Raw genomic sequence first — 24963 nt, 5'->3', positions numbered from 1 at the left:
ATTCCGCTACGTAGCACTTCCGTGTACTGGGTCTTCGTGCCTCCCGAAGTACCCTTAGGGTGCTTTCTGGCAGTTTCAAATGCGCAAACTCTATGTCCTCAGGAGCCACGCTACGAGGCTCAGGCTCTCTGGCGTTGGGTGCAGCACTTCTCCGTTTTGCATGGAGAGTAGGTCCTTTCTTCTCCCAAATCTGTGGGGTGCACTCTGTGTCATCTCCATAATCTGCGAGTACCATGTCTGCCTGGCCCACTGTGGTGCCACCAGTATCAGGGTCATGTTGCTCGCTCTGCACTTGCTGAGTACCTTGTGTATCAGCGGTATCGGGGGAAAGGCGTAACCAAATGTCCTGGACCAGTCTATCCATAGGGCATTCCCCAGGAAGCCCTCCCTGGGCTGTCTGGATGCGAAGTTTTGGCATTTTGCATTCTGGCGTTTTGCAAGTAGGTCTACCGACGGTGTCCCCCACCTGTCGAAGAGCCTTCTCGTCTCTTGTGCATTGAGTTCCCACTTGTGGGATGCCGATGTCTGTCTGCTGAGCCAGTCTGCTTCTACATTGTCTTTTCCTGGTAGATGTATGGCTAGCAGGTCTATCTTGAGTGGGATGGCCAATCTCCATATCTCCTGCGCTAGCTTCGAAAGCGGGCGGATTGTGTCCCCCCCCTGCTTGTTGATGTAAAACATCGCTATTATGTTGTCTATCTGGATCAACACTCTCTGGTTGTATAGTTTTGTTTGGAAGGCCTTTATGGCTAGGAAAACTGTCTTCAACTCCAGGTAATTGATGTGTCTGACCGCATCTGCTGGTGTCCACAGGCCTCTGCGTGCGTTACAACCACTAGATCCTTCCAACAACCTGTAGCTTGTGATCATTGCTCCTGTAGCCATTCCTGTAAAGGTCTCATGTGGAGCCGTACGTTTGGCACTAGGTGTATGCATGATGCCATCATGCCCATGATTTTGCTTGCTGTCCTCACTGTCCGAGCTTGCCCCTTCTGGTAGAGCTGCATCTCCCGCACGAGCGCTATCGTTCTCTTCTCGCTGGGGAACACCTTGCTCTATAAGGTATCAATCTGTGCTCCCAGGAAGATTTTTATTTGTTCTGGTTCCAGGGAGGATTTTCCCCAGTGGATGGAGAATCCTAGGTTCATCAGTGTGCTGGTCACTCTCTGTGCGTGCTGCTTGCACGTTTTGTATGTGCTTGCTTTGATAAGCCAGTCGTCCAGGTAAGGGTACACGTGTATCCCTTCCCTTCGTAGGTGTGCTGCGACTGTTGCGAGGCACTTTGTGAAAACCCTTGGTGCCAACTTGAGCCCGAACGCCAGGGTTGTGACCTGGTAGTGGTCTTCTCCGATGATGAATCTGAGGAGGTGTTGTGTTGCCCCTGTTCATTGGGGTGTGCAGGTAGGCATCTTTTAGGTCTATGGTGACCATGAAGTCCCCACCTTGCAGTTGAGGCAGTAGCTCTTGTAGGGAGGTCATCTTGAACCTTTGGGTTCTTACGAACTTGTTTAAGAATCTTAGATCCAGGATGGGTCTCATAGTTTCGTCCACCTATGGTACCTGGAAGTATGTGGAGTATACGCCCTTGTTCCTTTCTCTGTAAAGTACTGGCTCTATGGCTTGTTTTTGCGGGAGCTCCTTTGCTTCCTTCCAAAGGAGCTCTAGGTCTTTCCTTGCTAGTGACCTTTTTGGTTTCCTGTCCATTGGCTTTCCCTCCAACTCTATGTAGTACCCGTACTGTATGATATTGAGTACCCATTTGTCTGATGTTATACTCTTCCACTCCCTGAAGAATTGTCTCAGTCTTCCTCCCACTGGTCTTACATGTACGGAGGTGTCTAGTTCATGTAACTCCTGTCTGATGTGTTTGTGCTCCACCCTGGGAGTTTTTGCTCGGGTGGGCACATAGAGTTTTCATAATTCACTTAGAGGCGGGCTGCTGTCCCCCTCTCTTATTACGTCCACGTCCATTCCCTCTCCCGCGAAAGGACTGGCCTCTTGGCTGGTACTGCCAGGACTGTTTTTGCTGCCCCTGCTGTGTCTGGGTGTCTGTTTGGTGGGCTTGTAGGAACGCCTGGTGTGATGTTCCTGGCTGGTTTCCTCCCCTCCAGTTAGGTCTTTGTGACAGGGTGCCCCTTTTAATACCTCTGAACTGCAATGCCCCCATGGATCTTGCAGTCTCGTTATCCTTCTTCAGTTGGCTGAGTTTCTCGTCAACTGGGGCCCCTAACAGCGTTTCTCAGTTGAACAGTGTGTTGAGGATGCGGTGCTGCACTTCTAGCTTGAAGCCCGAAATTCTCAGCCAGGCTTGTCTTCTCTCCGTGATGTCCATCATCATGAGCCTGCTGGAGGTGTCTGCTCCGTCCAGGGCAGTCTTGAGGCAAGAATTGGCTACATTCTTCCCCTCTTCGACAAGGTTTTCAGCTCTTTGCTTGAATTCCTGTGGCATGTTCTTTACTAACTCTCCCAGCTCTTCCAGGATCAGGAAATGGTGCCTGTTGAGCAGAGCATTGGAATTCGCCATGCGCCAGTGCATTGCGGCATTCCGTTCAATTCTTCTCTCTACCAGGTCCATCCTCTTGCTTTCTTTGTCTGGAGGTGGCCCAGAAGTGGTAGGCACATTGGCCCTCTTTCTTGCCGTGGCTGCGATGATTGAGTCTGCTGACACCGATCCCTGAATGTAGGGTGGGTCCTTGGAGGAATGTTTATACTTTTTCTCCGACCTGGGAGTGACGGCTTTGCATGTAGCTGGTTATTTGAAAGCCTCTTTTCCCTGTGCCATGACACTGTCGAGCATTGGCAGGAACTGGCTCCTTGTTTGCATAGGGAGCAGTGTCTCGAGAAGGAAGTCTGCTTTCTTCTTTTCTTCGTCGAGTTTTACTTTGAAAACTGCAGCTGCATTCCTGATGACTGTTGTAGACCCCGATGTCATCATAGAGGTATGTGTAGATGGCCTCCTCTGGGCTCTCAGTGTCAACGTCCTGCCAATCTATATCCTGAGTCTCCGAGGATGCAGACCTCGTCGTCTCCTTCCTCCTCTTAGTAGGAGGCCTCCTCCTCTTCTTGGTCGTCGAAGGTCTCGACGTCCACCGACTGTTCTTCGACGTCGTAGTCCTCTTCCTCCGTTTCCTCGACCACCTGTAGCCTAGGTTTCGTCAGGATTGTGTATTCTTTCATCTTGGTGTCGAAATCTTTCTTCCGCTGCAGGATGTTTTCCATCTCGGCCTCGAGGCACCCTTTCTTTTTCTCCATTTTGGCCGCGTGGTCTGCGTCGAATGGATCGGCCGCTCTTTTCGGCGCCGAGCCGACTTTCGTCGTCGAGGGTTTCGGTGCTGAGCTGGCTTTCGGGTCCATTGGTGGCGCAGAAGGGCCCTTCGGCTCCTTTTCCCTCGGCGTTGTACGCTCCTTCCCGAGGGCGATTTTCTACATCTTTTGCTGTTCTCCAGCTCTCGGCGCTTGGGAGTTCTTCTCAGAGGATCCGCTGTGCCTTGGTGTAGCCGCGGACGTCGAAGTTTTCGGCGTTTGAGGTTTTGCCCTCCATTTTTCGAGACTCTGGGTCTCTTGGTGCCCTAGGGGCGTAGAGTCTCCTACCTTCTTTGGAGTCTTGGTAATATCGGTCTCTACGACCGTGTAGCTGTCGTGTTCGCCAGCGGCGTTGTCCTCCTCGTCTGATGATAGCCCCAGGTCTTGAAGGAACAGTGGTTGTCCCTTACCCTGCATGGTGGCGTTGGCTATCCTCTGTCTCTTTCTCACTCGAAGAGTCTTCGGCGTGAAGGCGGAGCAGGCGTTGCAGTCCTCGCTCTTGTGGTCGACTGGTAGGCAAAGGTTGCAGACCGGGTGCTGGTCCTTCTGCGCATACTTGTGGTGGCAGTTAGGGCAGAATTTGAAAGGAGTGTGTCCATCTCATGCATTCAGGGGGCCCCCTGAGCTTGCATTCTCCGATGGACGTCGAAGTTCGTGAAGTTCTTTTTCCCCTTCGTCGTCCTCTTTGATGATGAAGTCTCCTGTAGTATTCTCAATCTCTTTTCTTGCAAAAAGTGTTTATTTTCTTCTTCTTTCTCCAAAAATGTCTGGAGCCCTTTCGGGAACGATCCAGACCCAACCGTGGAAAAAAGAATCTGAAGATGGCGCCCAGGAGTGGGAGCTTCCGCAGGAAGCGTGCCGACGTCACCGGAAATACATCAAAGGTGGGACGTCGACGCCCACCTGAGTTACGAAAGAAAAACAAAGAAAAGACTACGAATCCGGACCCAACCACAAGACCGCAGAATAATGCACAGCATAGTGAATCCAGAATGATTCACGCTGCAAAACTACCATCAATACACTGGCTAAGTGAATTACTGGGCAACATTTTAAAATGATTTGCCTTTCCAAAGCATGCTGTCTAGAGTGTGTCAACTAAGCTAGGACTCAGTGTTTTAGGACATAAAATATAAGGCCTTTTGGAAAGAGAATACTTATAGTTTATTAAAGATGAGTAATTTACCCTACAACAGAGAAAGCCTATCGATGTACCCAACTTGATGTCATGGGTATATTTGTATCTGGCCTTTTGCCTGCCTCATATTTTCTCAATAAATCCTACAAAACACATACATATATTGAGGCTCCGAATCAACACTTTCACTACTGGTCTGTTGAGAAGTCCCTCAAATTATTCTCCCTCCCACCCCAGCATACGGTATTGATCAACAAATCAGCCCACTCTTTGGTTTGAACCCAATTGACATAGCCTAACTTACTTGTGTCTCTAGTATATGGTACCTGATGAATCCAGGGCCTGCAAATTAGAGCATCCCCCAGGGACTGCAGAACTCATTGTGCAACCCTGAGTGGGTCAACGTAAAACATGGCTCCTAGTCTGACACTGCAGACTGGAAGGACAATTTAAAACTGCTAACTTGACCCTGACAAATAAAGTAACGGCAGAACCCCAATCTGCCTTTTTAATGTATGCAAGTCACTCCTATGGCAGGCCTTACAACCCCAAAGGCACCCCAAAAAGTGGAACATGTACTTTTACATGTTTCAGCAGTAGAACATGTAAATTGTTGTTTTAATGTGGAAACGCTAGCAGCCCCATTGGCAAGTACAGAGTCACAGGCTGGCACCCCAGCCCTGCTAACTTCTGAATGGGACTTCTAATGATGGTATTGTTTGGTATCAAAATAATCAGTGCACTAAATCAGATTTATTGGTTACATTGAATTTAATGTCTGGTGGGCAAAGTGCAAATTTGGAAGTTGCCCCTTTAGTTGTCCAAGGTTTTCAGTGCCATTTATAGATGTACACTTGGCTTCTAGTGCAGACAGCGTTTTGCACTTCTGGGGAAATGTGCTAACAATTACCAGGAAATGACAAAATAGGGACCTTTATGGTATAAAGGTGTTACCTCCTTCCTGCAGGAAGCCACACAAGTGTTATCCCAAAAGGTGAGCTACAAAGGAGAAACCACTCTTGAAGGGCAAATGGGTAACACTTAGGAGAGAGGCACTATATTGTTTAGGTAGACAGACTAGCACTACGGACAGTGAAGGAGAAGTCAGTAGTCCCTTGGTAACCATACCTCTGAGCATGGGCTAAGGAGCTCTGAGTATTGAGAGAGGGGTCTTGCCATCTTGAAAGTGAGCAGAATGGTGCATCCTAGGATAGCCAGATGCCACACTTCCCAGGAAGTGGTTATCAGAAGGAAGGGAACCCAGTAGCCAATTGGCTACCAACCACATCCTGCCTTAAGGCAATTTTCTGACTATAAATAGGGCATCCAGAACTCAGCTCTCAACTAATTTGAAAGAAGGACCAAAGAAGAACTGCCCTGCTGCACAGAGGGATCAGCCAAGAGAAGCTGTACTGACTAGGACTGGACCTGCTGCACCTTGTGGAGAGCCTAGTTAAGTCAAGAGAACTCCAAAGACCAGCTGACTGGCCTCCTGTTTGCAGCACTGAGACACAACAGCTGAAGAAGCCCGCTTAGGCAAGTTGGTAGCCCAAAGTCTTTAAGCCGATACCACTGCCACCATGCAGCACCGAAGACCAATACCCTATGATCAAAGTTGCACCTGAGCCCAGAAGTGCTGTCGGAAAGTTGCTTGGACCCTTAGAAGGTGAGTTATAGACTCAGGTAGATTTGGCCTGTCACTGCGACAACAGGCAAATGGTAGTAAAGTGGCGACTGGGCTTCGACCAGACTGGAGAGGACGTTGTGGGACATCGACCCTACAAGCCTTCCCCCGCACAATCCTTGTGGACTGAGGAACCCTGCAGGAAGACCCTTGCGAACCACATCGCATTCACAGCATCCTTAGAGCATCTTCAGCATCCTTCATCTCTAGCATCAGTGCAACTCTGTAGGAATCTATTGCAACAGGGATAACGTGTCTGGAACTGATGAAGGACTGCCTCACCTGTGAGGGTAACTGTTCTTGAGGATCTGGCTGGTCTTCCTGATTAGCTCCCTGTCAGAGTTGGTCGCTCCAAGTATTTCTAACGGACCACTGTGATGGCTTACCTAAGTTGACCATGAAAAAGCCTCTAAGTATCCAATCACAGACTTTGCCAAGTATTGTTTCTGGTTGAGTGAAATTGAATCGATTTATTATTGCTTGTATATCTCCAGACCCTTCCAGTGAATCTTTTTCGTTCTAGTGTTTAAATTGCTATAAAAAGGCAGTATATTTTTATAAATTGGTGTTGGATTTCTTGAGTGTTGTGTTGTTTCTTTTTCAATTGTTTTGGTGCTCTTTAAATGCTCTACACTCAATTTGGCATTTCAATGTTCCAAGAGACCTGGGTTAGCGTAAAATATTAGTTGATGGCTTTACCTGCCATTCCAACTTAGTAATACCTTTGAAATCAGGCCCTGCTGTTGCAGGGCTAGCTATCTGGGTGAATATCTATGCCGGAGGCTGTCTGAAGGCATTCAAGTGGTTTGATAACAACATATAGGCAGTGAATTACAAAAGGGGCCCTACCATATACCTAATTACATTATATAACAATGATTTCACGAATGAATTTAACTCCAATTTTCCAATTCTGTTTGCATATATGTTGTCTCTGCAGGGTGCTGTAGGTGATAGCGGTCAACTGGACGGTGTTTGTTCGGGTGGTGATTTTCATTCTACCTTGAGCTTAGTATATACCGATTCTTATTCCCCAAATACTACTGTTTGTAGCAACACTCCTCGATGTGTACAGACCTGATACGGCACTAGAGGATGCGAGCTGGACTCATTCTTGGCTTCTTATGATCTAAATAATGTTATGGATGTATTAGGTAATCGCTCAGAAGGATTTCCTACCTTTAGGGGCACAGGCCATATGTCTACAATTGACTATTTTTTCATATCACCAAATTTGGATGGTTTACTGCTCACTGGGAAAGTTATTGCATCTGGTTTTTATAGATCACAACCCGATTGAGGTTGTTCTCTCCTTGGCCCCCAAACCACACTATTTAATGGAAATCAGAGCAATTAGCCTTGAACCGTCATCCTATGGCCTCAGATTAATATGGATGTCACCCAGTTCGGCTTCCAACAATGTCACGGGACAGAAACAGCCCTGATCAAGGCTACAGAGGAAATAAGAACAACGATGGATAACGGCGGACAGGCTGTGTTGATTTTGTTGGACTTATCGGCGGCTTTCGACACGGTTGATCATTCTACTTTGATCGACCGTGTCGAGGCCATCGGTATTAAACACAAAGCCAGGGATCTCATTACATCCTTTCTGGCTGACCGTAAACAGGCAGTTAAATTAGGCACATACACCTCTCCCACCTTCACTCTTCCTTGTGGAGTTCCACAGGGTTCCTCGCTAAGTCCGACCCTTTTTAATATCTATGTTTCGGACTTAGCGAGGGTAATAAAAGCCTACAACATCAACTTAACAACATATGCCGATGATACCCAGTTGGTATTATCTATACATAAAAATGGTCCCACAATAGCAGCAAACTTCAAAGACGGCATGAGGGCCATCAGCAGTTGGATGTCTTCCAACTGCCTAAAACTGAATTCAACAAAGACTGAAGAAATGCTGTTTGGCAAGATTCAGCCTTTGTGGTCCCCCCTATGGTGGCCGGAGGAAATGGGCACTCCACCTGAACCAGTCAGCAAAGTTAGAAACTTAGGAGTAATCTTAGATGATAAACTCCTTTTTCACCATCATGTGAACTCGGTAGTTTCATCATCATTTAACATCCTACGGAAAATAAAGAAACTCCTTCCATATCTTCCTACAACAGCAGGAAAAACACTAATTTCAACACTGGTGTTTTCACGCACTGACTACTGTAATGCCCTCCTCCTTAATGCACAAGAAAAGGTCATCTCCAAACTTCAAATGATACAGAATGCCTCAGCCAGAGTTTTACTGGGCATTCCAAAATTCTGCTCTGTTTCTAGACATCTGGAACAACTACACTGGCTTCCGATTAGAAGCCGTACACAATTTAAGTCCCTTTGTATTGTCTATAAGGCAATAAATAACATTGGACCTAAATTTCTTAGGAATTCATTCAAACCTCTAATAACCCCCACAACGCTTCGCTCTAACACTGCTCACCTGCTTCACATACCCAGAACGAGGACAGTTAACTGGGGAGACAGATGCTTCACCATCGCAGCTGCAAAATTGTGGAACTCCCTTCCTATTACCATAAAAACCAGTCCCACGCTGATTATCTTTAGAAAGCAACTAAAGACATGGTTGTTCTCCCAATAACTTGTTTATTCAGAAAGTATACAAAGAAATGCTTCAGAGATCTCACATTAGTTGTATCAAACATAGCTCATAGCGCCGAGAACCCCATGGGTAATTGCAGCGCTTTAAAAATCGCATAAATAAATAAATAAATAAACCATGCCGGCTACTTTATTCCAGAAAATCATTAAAGAGAATCTACTGGTAGTCATGGCGTGCCTTAGCGAAGAACATATAGCACATTCAGTGACCACATCCTTCGAACAACTTTGCTCTCTCATTAAGAAAGAGCTAGTGAGGCCTATAAAAACACACAGTAGCAAACCAAAATAGTTAAGGCAGGAATGTTCTACTGTCAACTGCCAAATATGCCATGCTCTTAAGGCCATCCCCAGGAACATTTATAAGTAAGTAACCGCTGCAAGAAAAAAAGGAAGTCCCAGACCAACAATGGGACTGCCTAGCCTTGACTGTCCAGAATAAGAAAAGCAAACTTTTTTGGGTAGCAGTAAAGGAAATAAAACAGTTCAAGCAGACATAGGGGACATTTAATTGCAACATAACTTGTGAGGCTTGGGAGCAGCACTTTTCAAACATCTATGCACTAGTGTTCACAGACTGAATACACACCACCCGCAAATATTACACCATTAGAACTAACTGTGGGGGAATTCGAGGAAGGTATAAATCAGAGTATTGTGGGAAAGGCCCCATGTCCCAATGGGGTATCGATTGATCTTCTTAAATATAACCCAGGTTTCCAGGCCCTGTTGCTATTGAATGTTTTTAACAGTTTAGGATACTCCCCCGTACCAAGCACATGGTCAACTTCAATAATAGTACCAGTTTTTAAGAAGGGAATCAACTGGAGCCAAGATGTTAAAGACCAATCTCATTAATTGACACAACAGTAAAAATTCTGGTAAGAGCCCTTTATAATCGAATTAAAGAATGGGCAACTGAGAAAGAAATTTTGTATCCATGTCAATATGGCTTTAGATCAAATATTGGTATGGTAGAGCTATGCCTCAATCATAATCTTTTGATAGGCAAATATACATTAGCATAAAACTCCCCAATATATCTGGCATTCGTAGACCTGACCACAGTGTTCAACAGTATAAACTGATCAAAGCTGTGGTCTATTCTTTTAACCCTTGGCATGGATTCAGCACTGGTGTACTTTATAACCTATTTGCACAGAGACATAAAGGCTAGAATAATAATAAATACAGTTGTGGAGGTGTCGGGGCAATCTGAATCTTCAGGGGAGTAGGACAGGGCTGTGTTTTAGCCTCAATTGTATTTATTGTATATATAAATGATCTTCATCCATTTTTACTTACCACTACCCCTGACGTCCCCAAAGTTAAGGGCTGTTTCCGTTCCTCACTGTTGTATGCTTAAGACAGAGTTTTAAAGGCATGTACCGCATAAGCATGAGCGAATTTTGCGGATCTCGCGTTCGCGAATTTTGCGGATTTGCGGATTCGCAATCCGCAAAATCCGCGAATTTGCGGATTTTTTTTTTTTGTGTTCGCCCGTGTTTCTGCCAGTTCGCGAGGGTTTTGTACACTTTCGCAAATTGCGAACTTACCTGTCGGGTCGCAAGTTTCGCGAACTTGTTGTTTCTACGTGTCCAGCCTGTTTGGGACACTCTTCTTCATCACTGCCACTCTCTGTCACCACTGCCACTCTCTGACTACTCATGCCACCCTCTGGCCCACCCATGCCACCCTCTGTTTCATCACCACACCCTCTGGTTGTCCAGTGTACATTATTTTCGGCAAAGCAAAGCACACCTTCCCTGCCTCAAGTGACCTGAATTAATTTGGGGCTGATTAATGTGTCACAGAATATTTTTTTAGCTGGCACCTGCTTCCTTAGTGCGCCCTGATTAGTGATCTTTTGCACTTGCTAAGTGCTTTCATTGTTGCAAAATTAGTTACAACACCTGCCCTGCCCCAACTGACAATAATGAATTAGGGGCTGATTAATGGATTTTAACTTCCAGCCTGGCTCCTGCTTGTCTCCCTTAGCTGTAATTCAGGACCTTTGTGGCATATGTGTAACTATTCTGAGGTTCAGAGCAGGGTCTCATAATAGTTTCAACTGGCAACTGAACTCTGGAGGGGCCCCTCAGGAAGCACTACAGGAAATGGCTACTAATGATGAGCCTGAACTTTTGAACCTGGTAAGTAGTTACTTTCAGTTTTGCTAAGATCGTATTTCTGCAATTTTGCACTTATTCGCGGGGCGCGAACTCACGCGAACTCACGCGAACAGTGCGAGCAAAATCCGCTGCTCGCGGATTTTGCGGGAGATTCGCGAATCTCGCGGATTTCCCGAAAATCCGCAAAATCCGCGAGCGGAACGGATTTTCCGCCCATGCCTACCGCAAGAGATCTACAACAGTTAGTGTTTGGATTGGTAAATTGTATGAAAACCCTAGACTTACACACCACTTTTAATAAATATTATATAATGTTCTGTGACCCGAAGAAACTGAGCCTGGAAACACTCTCTAAAATACACTCGCACTTTTTCATATCTGGTAATACCGTTCACAGATAATGGTTCATTGACCGAACATGTCACACAAAGTGGCAATAAATTATCAAGAGCAGTTATTTTGCTGCTTAGTTTGCCGCAGCCAAGGAAGGGAGGCGCTCTCCTTCTCCTGCAAAGTTTTTTTTATTTTGTATTCTTTTTATTAACTCAAGGCATCAAACAAAGACACAATGCAGATGAATCACATTATAATCTACAATGCAATAATAGAATGGGAGGAGGTGAGACAAGGGAGGGGAACACAACCAAAAATGTATACCTATTAGCAGCATCACTGGGAAGGAGGAACCCCAAACACTGAATCTCTAGGTGGAGTACAAATTTCACCCCTATACTGATTCCATGGAGTCCAGATTGCAGCCCATTTTCGGGGCGCCCTCTGGCAATATATACAGTTTTTCCTCAAAACATACTCAAATCCAAATCCCTCCTCCAGTTCTCGATGGTGGGAGGAAGTTCTGCACCCCAATGTTGGGCGATTTCTTTTTGCAATCATATAACTCAGTGTGACCCCCTTTATTTGCGCATTAGTAAAATCAGTAAGCTCCCATATATTTAGAAGGAACCTTCTTGCCTCCGGCAACAGCAAGACACCAGTAACCTCATGAACAGTATTATGAATCCTACCCCAATATTCAGTCATATATCGGCACTCCCAGCAGATATGTAGAAAGGTACCTACCAATCCACACTTACGTCTACATAGTCCCTCCTCCAGCAGCCCCATCCGCACTAGGCGAGGACCAGTGACATAAACCCTATGTAATATTTTTAGCTGTACCAGCCGCAGCCTTGCTGGAATAGCCACCACTTTCGGGGAGGTAAGCAGCCATTTGCCAATCTTCATCATCTAGTTCTATTCCATCTCGTGTCCATTTAACCCTAAGCTCTCTAACCAGGTCAGCCCTATTGTTGATAAGTTTCTTATAAATCAGGGAGATTGTTTTTTCGGGGAAATGTCCATCCAGAATCCTGTCCTCAAGAGGCGAGTCTTCCGGTAGCTCTTCATCTACAGGCAGGGCAGTCGACAATGAATGTCGGACTTGCATATAGCGGAAACCTTCAGCGTCCGAAAGCTCAAACTCTGCCTGCAATTCTTTAAATGATTTTATCCGCCCCATGCCCCACACGTCTTTAATAGTTGATATCCCTATCAATTCCGATTTATCGAATCCCTTAGTGTTCCACAGCTTACCTAATCTTTCCGATGCAAAAAGCGGGGTCGCCATTGTCAATTTATCTTTCCACCACAATGAGCTTATGGTATCATGCCAGATCTTAAATGAGCGCCCTGTTGGTCCCGTTAGGTCGAATCTCAATGATTTAGAATACAGTGCCCTATTATATCTGTTTCCGGGAAGAGCCATTTGTCCATAGCATATCCAATATCTTCACCGGGCCCATATGTACCATGATTAATAGCAGTCAGTTGGGAGGCCCAGTAATAACGCTTAATGTCCGGGAGGGCAATACCACCATCATACCACAGGAGCATGAGCTTAGCCAAGGCAACACAGGGGCTCCCCTCCCAGAGTAAACTACGCTGAGTCCCTTCAAACTCGCGAAAATAGCTGGCGGGCACTGCATCTAACGTATTCTGAAGGACATATAAAAAGCGTGGAAAAGACATCAACTTGAATAAAGCTGCCCGGCCCAACAGGAAAATTGGAAGCCTTCGCCAATGAGCGGTGTCACTCTTAAGTCTATGTAAAGGCGGAAGAAGATTTAACATATCTAGCCGTCGGGTCCAAGGAAATAAAAATACCAAGGTATTTAAATCCAGTCGTAGTGATCTGAATGGGACAGTTTCGCGGAGGTACCGGGGTCTCCCCACTAAGGACATATAATACAGACTTCCCCCAATTAATGGAAAGTCCAGAATGTTTACCAAACGAAGCCAATACATCACAGACCACCATGAGGGACTTCCGAGGGGAAGTCAAATAGAGCAAAATATCATCAGCGTATAGTGAGATCTGATCCTCCCACTCAGGAGACCACCGGATTCCACGAATTGATGGCTCTCAGTGGATCCATGCCGCCAAAAGTTCCAGGGCTAGGGAGAAAAAAAGAGGAGAAAGAGGGCAGCCCTGCCGCATGCCCCGTCCTAACTGAAAGGGCGCCGATACTCTTCCATTAACTACAACCTGAGCGAGCGGCGCAGTGTATAATAACTGTACCCAGCCAATAAACTCTGGTACAAATCCAAATTTAGCCAGGACCCCCCACAAATAAGACCACTCAAGAGTATCAAAGGCCATGGTAGCATCCAGGGAAGCGACAACAGCTTGCTCTCGCAGGGTATAAGCCCTGGCTATCACACCTTGCAATCTTCTTAAATTCAAAGCAGTATTTCAGTGTGGGATATACCCTGATCGGACCGGGTGAACCAATCCACTAATCACCTTTGCTAACCTATTGGAAAGTACTGTAGCCAATATTTTAGGCTCTGCATTTAATAACGAGATAGGTCTTAACGAGGTGCATTTATTTTTGGGCTTACCTTCCTTATGGATCACCACCACTGCTGCCACTCTCTGTTCTATGGGCAGCCGTCCTCCCTCCCGGGCCTCAACAAACATGCCTTTTAGGTAATGAGCTAATCTATCTGGTTTGAGTTTCTACAATTCAATTGGGAGTTCATTAGGTCCTAGAGCTTTGCCAGAGTTCAATGAACGGATAGCCAAGGCTATCTCATCAATAGTTAAAGGACTGTCCATAAAATCAAAATCCTCTTCAGATAAGCAAGGAAGCCGTATATCCCGGAACAAGAAATGAGAGTCTTCCTCTGGCCTATCCGAAACCGAGGCATAAACAGTTTGGAAATGTTGCGCAAAGTTATCTACTATACTTTGTGGGTCTGTAAGCAACTCTCCTTCATCTGTAAGCAACTCTGGGACCACGCGCCCAGCCCGATCTTTTTTGTCAAGCCATGCGAGTAGTTTCCCTGCCTTATCTCCGAGATCGTATAGTCTTTCCTTCTGCTCCCTGTCAAGAGTCCTGGCTCTATAAGTGACCAACAAGTTGTATTCATGCTGTTTTAGACACAGAACATGTAGGCCACCCTGCGTCACTCCCCGCTCCAACTCCTCTTCCACCCTACAAATCTCGGACTCTGCCTCAACAATTTCCTTATTCCTTTCCTTTTTAGATCCGGCTATTAATGATAAAGCATGGCCCCTGATAACCATTTTGAATGCCTCCCACAGTGACACCATAAAGTACACCGAACCATCATTATCTACAAAATTATTTTCCAAAGCCTTCACGAGGTCCCTGCGGGTCTTGGGATTTCGGAAATATCATGGGTTAATAGGGGCAACTCTACCTGCAGAACGCGATGCGATTCGAAGCCTAAGCCAAAGTGGAGAATGGTCAGAGATGCCCCTAGCTAAATGAACCACCTCACAAATGTATGATACTTGATCCGCTGGGACCAGACAATAATCTAACCGGGAGAGACTATTATGCCTCCCAGAATGGAAGGTGTATAGTCTTCCATCTGGGTGAAATAATCTCCAACTATCTACCATGCCCACCGCGTCCATAAACTCAGGCAACCATCTCTGGGCAGGCCTTATATCTCATGGGGGTATCTATACAGCAATCCATAAGCTACAGCGTTGAAATCACCACCCATAATCAATAATCCTCCTGGCAATTCAAGCAGTAGTTTCCCAAATCAATAAAGGTAGCAGACTGCAGACCCGGGGGAACTTAGACCGATAAAAGGGTGAAAACATCTCCCTCCCATCTACCAGAGATTCCAGCTTATCGTCCCCTTTCATCCACCCACGTAGAATCAATCACTAAGGGAAACGCTTTCCGAATCAGGATACCTGTCCCCATGTAGCCAGACGTGAACCCCGCATGAACAATCAATTTATAACCCATTCTGTGCATAGCCACACATGAGTTTCCAGCTAAATGCGTTTCCTGAAGCAAAACCACATCAGGCGCATGCCGCTTTAAATATTGAAGGACTAAGCTACGTTTGATCTTGTCCCCCAACCCATTGACATTCCAACTTGAGTTCACTATCCCCCATCATCATAGGGATAAGCAAATTGTTCATCTGGTGTCTGCTGCATACTAATCAAAAACAATACATTGATGTCATCGATAACACAACACATAACTGAAATAAAACCAAATACTAATATTGTGGCATACAATACTACAAAAAACTCTTCAGCTCTTCTCCTCCCACCCGACCCTGCACCCCTGCATTTCACTTACGCGCATCCTCAACTAGCAGTGTGCCTGTTGCCCCGAATATCCAAATACTAATCTACAACTAAATAGAGGTAGAAAACAGAGGGAGGGGCTGTACTCGCCTGCCACCCCTCTCCGCCCCTCGCAACATCACATCCACTCCACTTTCTTATGTGAGCATAGCAAATCAACGAAGAAGTATCTACGTCCCCCTTCCACCCGATCGCAACCCGTTCTTATTTAGGCTCAATACATCAAGTGTACATTATTCTTGACCTCCCATCTCGCTCCTGTCTTGGCCATCCCTTTCCGAAGCCATCACACTGTCTAACAAGTCTGTTGCCACCTCAGGATTTTCAAAGAACCAGGTCTTTCCGTTAAATTCAACTCAGAGCCGAGGTAGAAAAATCATTGCATACTTTAGTCCCTTATCCCTCAATCTTTTCTTAACTGAAAGGAAACTCTGCCGCTGTCTCTGAACCAGCTGGGTAAAGTCTGGAAAAAAGGACAGGGTCACATTCTCATAAGGCAATGGGGGTCCATTACGTGCGGCCTGCAAAATCACATCTCTTGCGATCATGGGGCGAGCGGGTGCTCCTGGTCTCGGTCTCCCCCCCGGAACTCTGTGCGCACGTTCAACAGTGAACAAGTTACTAAGGCCTTTAGGCTTGAGATGGTTAAGAACAAGTGTTTGGATAAACAAGTCCTGCGTCTGGCCCTCTGATTTTTCAGGAATCCCAAGAATGCGGATGTCATTACGTCTGACTCTTCCTTCATATTCGTCCAGCTTACGATCAATAAGAGTTCTCGATTTCCTGAGATCCTGCACCTCTTGTTGCAATTGACTCACATCGTCAATTAGGCCATTCGTCTCAAGTTCGAGTGATTTGACTTTCTCATTGGTTTTCGAGAGGTCTGTTCGAATTAGCCCCATCTCAATTGTAACAGTGTCTGGTTTGGCGTCTAAAGCTTGCATCTTCTGACCCAATGACGCCTGCATCCCATTAATTGCTGCCATAAGATCTGTTAAGGTAGGTATGGCTGGATCCGTCTGTACCTCTTCTCCCACTAATGGCATTTTCTTGACGTCCCCCGGGGATCCTTTCTGGATAGTGTAGCGATCAAGTTTATTATCTTGGTTTGTCCTGGATCCCTAGGAGGATCGCAATGGGGGCCTATCCGAATCCAACCTTGCAGCCATGGCTTCATCTATCACAAGACCCAACCAGAGGGAAGATACCAGCAGCACGGGCTCTTCATCCACTCTATAGCCTCAATGTCCGCCAAGGATAGTGTTTAAGGGCATCTCCCTCCTGCCCCCAGTAGGCCTCTTCCACTCTTTAAGGCCGGATCTCTCACAATAGAGCCAAACGCAACAGAACAAAAATAGAAATGCAAGGGGTATTACCCTCAGTAGGTCAGCCAAAGGAGGTGTCGCACAGACGGAAAAAGACGAGGAACCAAACACCGTGATCCCCGTCCCCCGCACCAAGCACGTCTCTCAGAACACTGCTACCGTTCAAAGCTGCATCCCCTCAGCAAAGCCTCCAATATCACCAGGGCCAGTCGGGCAGTCCCCCTGCGAGCCTGGCACACACTGCAGTCGCGTCCACCCCAAAGTGTCCCGGGGTAGCAGAAATCAACCGGCCATCAGCTGATCATTTACGAATATTCCAGGGGTTACGCTCTGGTTTTATCTGTCGCCCAATGCAGCCATTCCCAGTTAATTCAATAGAGGAAATGGCTATCAGGCCTGCAGCGCTTCCATCCGCCAATCGATCATCTACTCCTGAGACCTCGGCCAGACACCATCTCCCCGGGGCTTCAGGGTTATATCTCAGGTGCTTTGAGCAGACACGGTCACAGCGCCCACAAGCCCCCTCGGGTCAGCCCCGTTTCATCAGTCTCCATTTGGCCATAGCATGAAGCCCCAACTCGGCACCGGGGGGAGAAGAAGGGGGGTCCAAGAACCCACTCCCAATGCTCTTTATCTCCCCCCCCACCCGCACCGCCACTCACCCCACCAGAGGGCAAGCACTACAGGCAGCTCCTGGTGTCCCAGAAATCCCTTCGTCAATACCGGGCAAAGGGACCTCCTTACTCGTGTCCCCCCGGCCAGCTGCCACGTATCCCAGGCCGCAATGCCAAAAAGATTATTTTTAATGAATCATCGGGGCGAGCAAATATTCAATACTTCAGGACCAAGCTCTGTGCAGCATAGTCCGCGAGACAGGGGGCTTCAAATAAAGCAACTTAGTCCATCCAGCAACTTCATGCCGTGGGCCGGGTCGGCTTCCCTCGCGACCCCGATGTTTTTAAACTTGAAGTCGGCCTCCGTAGTCACTCGAGGTCCCGGCTTCCAGTCCGGACCAGGCCCCGAGCTTCCGAGCGATATAACTTCGGATTCAGGGCTCGTAGGCGGGTCAGGAGAACAGGCAGATGCGTCGCTCACCGGCACAAAGCAGAGGGTGGCGAATATTAACAGGATAATTTTCAGGATATTTGTGGCTGGAGCGGAGATCGGCGGAGCCGCGTCTCTACACGACCATCTTGGTCAACGGCTTGGCTCCTCCCTCTCCTGCATAGTTTTAAAATGCAGTGCAGGCTAATAGCCATATACAGGGCAGAGGTTTGGGTAATTAAGTGTAATTCAATTAAAGTGGAATAAACTGGTTCTGTAGAAGAGATTAGGGGTGCCCATCTTCACATCTAATTTCATTTCCCACAGTGAATTGAATATCCTATTTATTAAGGATCACATATACAACTGCCCCCCACTATTATGGCACACCTTATGGAGAAAAATTGAGGTAAGTCTCACCAAAGATATTATTCTAGGCTGTCTTGTCTATGAAAAAGGCAAGTATATCCCATGGCTGGCAATCGTGGAATCTTGCCTATGGAAAGTAGGATACCCTCACCTGTTTGAAAACCTGTAAGGACAGGCAAATGTTAGTAAAAAGGAGCTTCAAATGACTCTGTACAATTCTCGCAAGACTGACAGATCAGCAAATAAGGTCACAAAGTAGTGTATCATCGTATAGAAATTTAGTCGACAGAATAATGGCGATGTATCTAACAAAACCTTTAGGGTGATGGCTGAGATGTCTGTTGTTCATTTTTAGGGTGGACATAGTGAAATATATGTTATGCTTCCCGTTAGGATTTTAGGCAATTTTGGACTCCACCCCCTGCCCATGTAATGAAAGCGCTTGCCAATCCATGCTACACTCTCTATTCCTATGTGGTTTTTACTCTTTTTACACTAAAATAATTTTACTTTCCCTAATTAAAAAGGCTTGCCTACAGAGAATCACACTGGAAGTTGCTCCTACTCGCTGATGATAAAAGCATCTTTTACGTAGGGGTGTTTCTAAAAACCGCAGTTCGGGCTTGTATGTCAATGAACACAGACTAGAAATGTTCTATTGTTGTTAAAGTTTATGGTCATGAATTTTAACCATCCTATTGTTAGTGTTAGTGGTTCTGGTATTTTAAAAGTTATTTCTAGAGACACCCCAATAGCAGAAAAGAGTAAACTGTATGGTATACGCAACAGTGGTGCTAGTTCATTTTATTCACGAACATAGCGGACCATTGAGTAGATTTTTCTTTTAGGTTTAAAGAGCCTGCACTGCTTATCAAAGCTCCCACGCTTTGTTATTGGGATTGGTTATTGTGAAATGAGTTACTGTTTTTAAAATTCTATTTTTACTGTGTACTTTCATGGTTTCCTTTATGTGAACCGAATAAAGAAAATACATACAATGAAATTAAATGCTTTACACTTGTTCCTCTGTATAAGCCTTGCTGCTCAGGGCCACAGCTACCCTTGATTGAGCTGAGAGTTTGACGGATGAAACCCTAGGGTCCTACAGGGGTTGTTAAGTGTATTACACCATGAGGTTGAAGTACCACACCATATGATACACCCTATTTCTTCACAAGGTTACGTCTGGTTCTTCCAAAGGAGCATCATTTAGTAACAGATGTTACCTGTCTCTATATGTTTTGCATTTCAAATATGAGACTCTGCTTGTGTACCATGCAGATGAATATCTGAATGTGTTTGTAAATGGGAAATATAATCAAAGATATATTAAATGACACATTAAAAATCAACTGACAATCCATGATTTCAAAAGTTGAGTTCCTCACTAATAGTAAGTGCTTGGGATAACTGGGAAGGTACAGTAAGTTAGAAAAGATTCAGAAATTAAATTTTCTAACAGCCTTAAATTGCAGTCTGTAAAATTTGCTATATTGGATTATCGTCTGTAGTCAATTTATATATTTATGAATTTTAAGTAACAGATGAACCAAAACACCACACTTTTACGATTCTTGTTGGAAGACTGCAATTAAACAGTTGAGCAAAGTGTATAAGAAAAGTTGGGCAAGGTGTATAAGAAAAACAATGACTACGACTCCCAGAGGGTTTGGAAGGCTGATCGTAGAGCAGAAGAGCTGAATGGAAGCACAGCTTTCAACTAGAGTATAAACATCTACTGAAAAAGATTAAATCAAAAGCCATACATTCAATCCCTAGACATAGCATGTTTCCCATTCCTTAAGAAACTAAATTAAGTATTTTATTAGTGACAGTGCTGCACAATTGAAACCCATGACAAATGTACAATGTTACAAATGTATCGATGTGAGCACTAAAATACATTTAATTTACCAACTACATGAACATAAGAAAAGCACAAATATACAAAGATGGGCACAAAGTAGTAAAACACAGAAAAAAGGTTTATTCCAGCTGCCAAAATTACAACCACCTTGCCATCGGCCAGAGCATGACCGAACCTGCTGAAGGAAAACGTTACAGAAAAGAGCAGAAAGAGTGATGCCAGATTTTAAAGCAATGCATAAACATCACTACTTTGAGTCAACGTCCTTATTATTTATGGAGGGTATCAAAGTAAGCATCTGCGGAATCAACCAATGATATAAGGTATAATCCAATATATCAAATGGATACTTACATATAAAACTTCAAATTTTTTGATTAACATATGCGAGTACTCTAATTCACAAAGTAAAGAAATGATGAAGAGGCCATATTGGTAAGTGCAGGCACATTAAGCCAGAGTATAGATCGAAAGTATGAGTTTCAGTTATTAAAAACAAAGACCAGCATGGGCAATACCAAAAGGGTTTAGGTGTGTAAGGCCTGCTAATGACAAAAACCATCTGAAATATGGATGCTAAAAACGGTTGCTTTCTTTTCTAAACTATCCATTTCTGATGCTTTTATCAGTGCTCTCTCCCAAGTGCTGCTGGGATGTTCGATGGCTGTAAAATAGTCTCTCATGTATTAGAATAGTGCCAGAAGAACACATCCAAACAGTCAAGACAAAAGTTATGACGCAGAAAAGACTCGTATGGGCTGAGCCAAAATGTGACTGATAATGTCTCAAGTCAATTGCTAAAGTTTCCAAAGCTAAATAATGAATAGGCGAGTGAAGCAGACCAAAACTCTTGTTATCAAAGTATAGAATATAACATGATCGATGTGAAAGGTGTTACCACCATATATGTCAAACAAAGATAGTATGAAGAGTTACGCTTACGATGCCAACAATTTGTGTATTTCTTTTTGGGAGGAGAAAACAGAGTGATAAGTGTCTGAAAAAAGTATGTATTTGGTAAGTGGATAACAATAAATACAGTAGCCAACATGAATCGTGTAAAGCTCGTGTAGAGAGGTACTTCCTACGTACACACACATATATATATACACACACACACACACACACGCACACACACATACATACATACACACATATATAAGGTGCATCCTGTTGTGCAAGGCTTTTTTCTGGTAGGGAAGGGATACTTCCAGCGGCCTTCAGAGTGTGAACAGAATTGACAATGAACTCCAGGAAACAGGTTTTAAAATCAAACAGCCACGTACAAAAAAGAAACAAATTTTACAAACAGTAGTCTCAGTTTTTAGGATTGTATTCTGCTGTGCAAAATTCAATTTGTTTTAGATAAATATTTATATGATCGGATAGTAATACTAACATGAATAAAGTGGTGTCCCCGTGCTTAAGCAATATACAATTGATTCATGTTTGCTAATAAAACCTTATAAAATATTTGTGTAATATTTACACCTTTCTTTCTTAAAAATAAATGATAAGATATGAGCATTGGACTGCTTTCTATATCAAAGTCTAAGTCTGTTAAAATACCAAAATCGGTATACATGAATGTGACAAGAATATGCCGCACAACTTGCCGAAAATGCAGGTGTGGAAACACCACAGCCAGCACTGTTTGCCCCGAGCCTCCGACTTTGAAATCTGAGTGAAGATGTGTCTGTGAATGATGAACAAGTAAAATCGTAGGTGAAAAAGTCTGAATCCCTCGTTATTCCCCATTGCTGCGTAGACTCTTAAAGCTCAACTTGTAATTGGGTGTTTTTTCCCATGCCCCGGTCTTACCTTCCCAGCCAGTATCAGTAATACCAAGGACAGGAACTAACAGTTAAATTCCCAAGAACCACGTAATGAGGTCCTACTATATCTAACTCGCCTTTTCCTGGAAGCAGAATTTAGCTAGATCTCTTGATTCATTTGCTTCTGCTTTGCTCCATCAATACAGGATATGTGTTGCAGGAAAAATATTACAAGAAAAGAACAAAAGGTATAAAAAGAATTACTAACTTGTGCCATTCAGGTCCACCATTAAGCCATCCTGGACATGCTCTTGAATGAGTTGAAGGGTTCTTTCAAATATTTCTCCAGCACGTGCGCGTTCAACGGTATAAGGATCTCTTGGGTACCGAAATAATGCCAACAGATCACCCGGGGATCGAGGACGGCTACACAAAAAAGAAAAAAAAAGACATTTATTTAAACTGAAAGATGTTGCCGCTCATTCTCTGGAAAATAAATACTAGCGTTTGGCTACTGCATTAAAGAAATAAGCTAAACTGTGTGTTTTATTCTGCATCATGCACCAGACTTCCTAGACTATTGTTACCCACCCAGGGTCACAAACAGTGGCTGATTTTTGCGAAACATCCAGACACAGTATGTTATTTGAGGTAGGTGCAACAAACCCTACTAACGGATACAAAACCCCTCAAACAATTCTGAATAACATCAGGTGTGTCCATTTCAAAACGATGTATTAATTTAAGACATTTATATCAGTTAAATAAATAATTGTTAGGTCAATTACAGCTATACAGTGCATGATTTTGTTGTCTCAGAATATAACTTAATGTAAGGTGTATTTGTGAAACGCTCAATGCACTCTAAGTTGCTGTGGCAATACAATCAGAGCTATTCATTGTTGCCCAACTCAGTGCTACAACTCATTTTTTTTACCTCTGAAGGACAAAAAGGCTGAATGGGCCCACCAGGATTCAAATTCGTGACCAGGAGGTCAAATACATATTCCTTAGTTCACTGAACTACCGAACGGCTACAGACAGAATACTGCCATTACTCATTCACGTACACATCTGTTGCATTCTGTTTTATATATATTGCTCTATCTCTCTTCTGTATTTCCCTTTGTATGGATCTGGTGCCTGGAATGTATGATGCGTGCCTGCATCTTACATGCTGGGTTCCAGGTTCCATACCAACTGTTATATTGTTAATCTGTATCCTGTACTGATGTGCTGTGCTTCAACTCCTGATCAAGAATTAAACTTTTATATTTAATTCATCAATCTATCATCTTTGGATTTTATATTGGCGACGAGGTACATCTTACGATTTCTGCCACTATTCATGAAGCACAGGAGCAGAAATTCGAAAATTTTGTTTTTGAACCTGGCGAAAAAAAAGGAAAACTTAAAAATGATCGCTTTTACTTTATATATTCTTCAAGACTATACTGAGCGATTTTACAACGTCGTATTTGGGAAGATTTACGACCAACGAGTCTAAAATTACGAATTTTAAACAATTTTCTCTTTTACCAACGGAAAATAAAAAAGAGGAAACACGTGGAAATCATCTCTTCTACCTTCACTTGCAGCGCGCATTCATGTGGTTTCAGTACGTGTTACTCCGACGGATTGGTAATTTTGAATTCCGAAGTTATTGAATTTTATGCTCTTTTGGTTGTTTTGCGTGTTTGACGCTCGAGACTGTTGTGTTCGAGACAACTCCTCACACGTCAGCGCGCTACACCTACCCAAGACGCACTGCTTGGTCATCACGTTGTGCGTATGAGCGCCATTTTGTGTCTCCATGGTAACGGAATACACAAAGTTACCGGAGACGCCGAGGAGTTCGTGAAGATTCCTACTGTGCCTAATTACGTTAAGGTATCGTACTTTTGCACGCCGGAGGGTGAAAATACAATAAATACTCAATATTATTAACTTTATGATACTTTTGGCCAATTAACTCGATATTACAAGTTGAACTAACGCTGTGTTTGAAAAGTCGTCTATCAAAGGAATTTGGATTACTAAACTATTACTTGACTACCACCTTGTGGATTATATTTATTTTCTCTCGTTCATTTACTTTTAAAGTTTTATTTTATTATTTTATGAAGAACTGCATTTCCTTTTAGGAGTATATTTACACCTTTATCCAAAATGCAATTTGATCCACCTTCAAAATTTTTACAAACCAAAGGTGATCCGCCCATTCCATGGACTAGATGGAAAGAAGAGTTTTTCACTTATCTCAAAGCTATGGATGGTGAAAGGATGTCAGCGGAAAGGAAAAAAATATATTTCTACATTGCCTTGGGTCAGAAGGGCAACTTGTTTTTAGGACTTTGCCTCCTGTTAGATCTGGGGGTGATACCAATGTGTATGATGAGGCTGTACAGAGAATAGAAGGAAGATTTAAACCTGTGACTAGTGTGGCTTTAAATAGGTTTAAGTTTTATACCAGAGTGCAAGATGAAAATGAATGTTTCGATGAATTCTTAACCGCTTTACGTGCGCTTTCTTTGCATTGCAATTTCGGTTTGATAACCGATGAGATGATCAGAGACCAAATTGTGGTGCATGTAAAGAGCAAGAAAGTACAGGAGCAATTGTGGATTTTGGGGGATCCAAGTTTAGAAACGGCAATAAGTACAGCTAAGGCTATGGAGCAATCAGACAAATGGATTAAATCCTTAGACAAGGTTTCTGTTCACACCACTCCTTCTGCATCTACTAGTGAGGTTTGCACTGTCAATGTGCGGGAAACAAAAACTCAAGGTCCTAATAAATACGATGGTAAAGGTAAACAATTTTATTGTTTTAGATGTGGGAATCCGGATCATATTGCTTCTTTCCCACAATGTCCTGCTATAAATAGACAGTGTAATAAATGTTGTCGTACAGGACATTTTTCCAAATATTGTAAAACTTCTGTTACACCTTTTAATGATTACGAGAGGTCTTCTTTTAATACTTCTAGGCGTTCTAGTGGGAATGTATCTTATGTTGCAGAAGAAGAGAATAACGATTCTTCCATTAAAGAA

At 44.1% G+C, this 24963-nt stretch overlaps 1 protein-coding gene across 2 annotated transcripts in view; it reads right to left on the bottom strand.

The window, feature by feature from the left end:
* The window catches only part of PXDN (peroxidasin), a 582246-nt gene that overhangs the window by 95473 nt on the left and 461810 nt on the right, over nucleotides 1-24963 (bottom strand). For both annotated transcript variants that reach the window (XM_086926391.1, XM_086926392.1), the window contains one exon: nucleotides 22179-22336. In XM_086926391.1, the coding sequence (XP_086782517.1) occupies nucleotides 22179-22336 (158 nt within the window). The remainder of the gene's footprint in view (nucleotides 1-22178; nucleotides 22337-24963) is intronic.

This window comes from Lissotriton vulgaris, chromosome 6, assembly GCF_964263255.1.
Source record: "Lissotriton vulgaris chromosome 6, aLisVul1.2, whole genome shotgun sequence".
In the NCBI taxonomy this organism is placed as follows: Eukaryota; Metazoa; Chordata; class Amphibia; order Caudata; family Salamandridae; genus Lissotriton; species Lissotriton vulgaris.
Note: the sequence above shows the minus strand (reverse complement) of the source record. Positions and strands in the feature narration are given on the sequence as shown.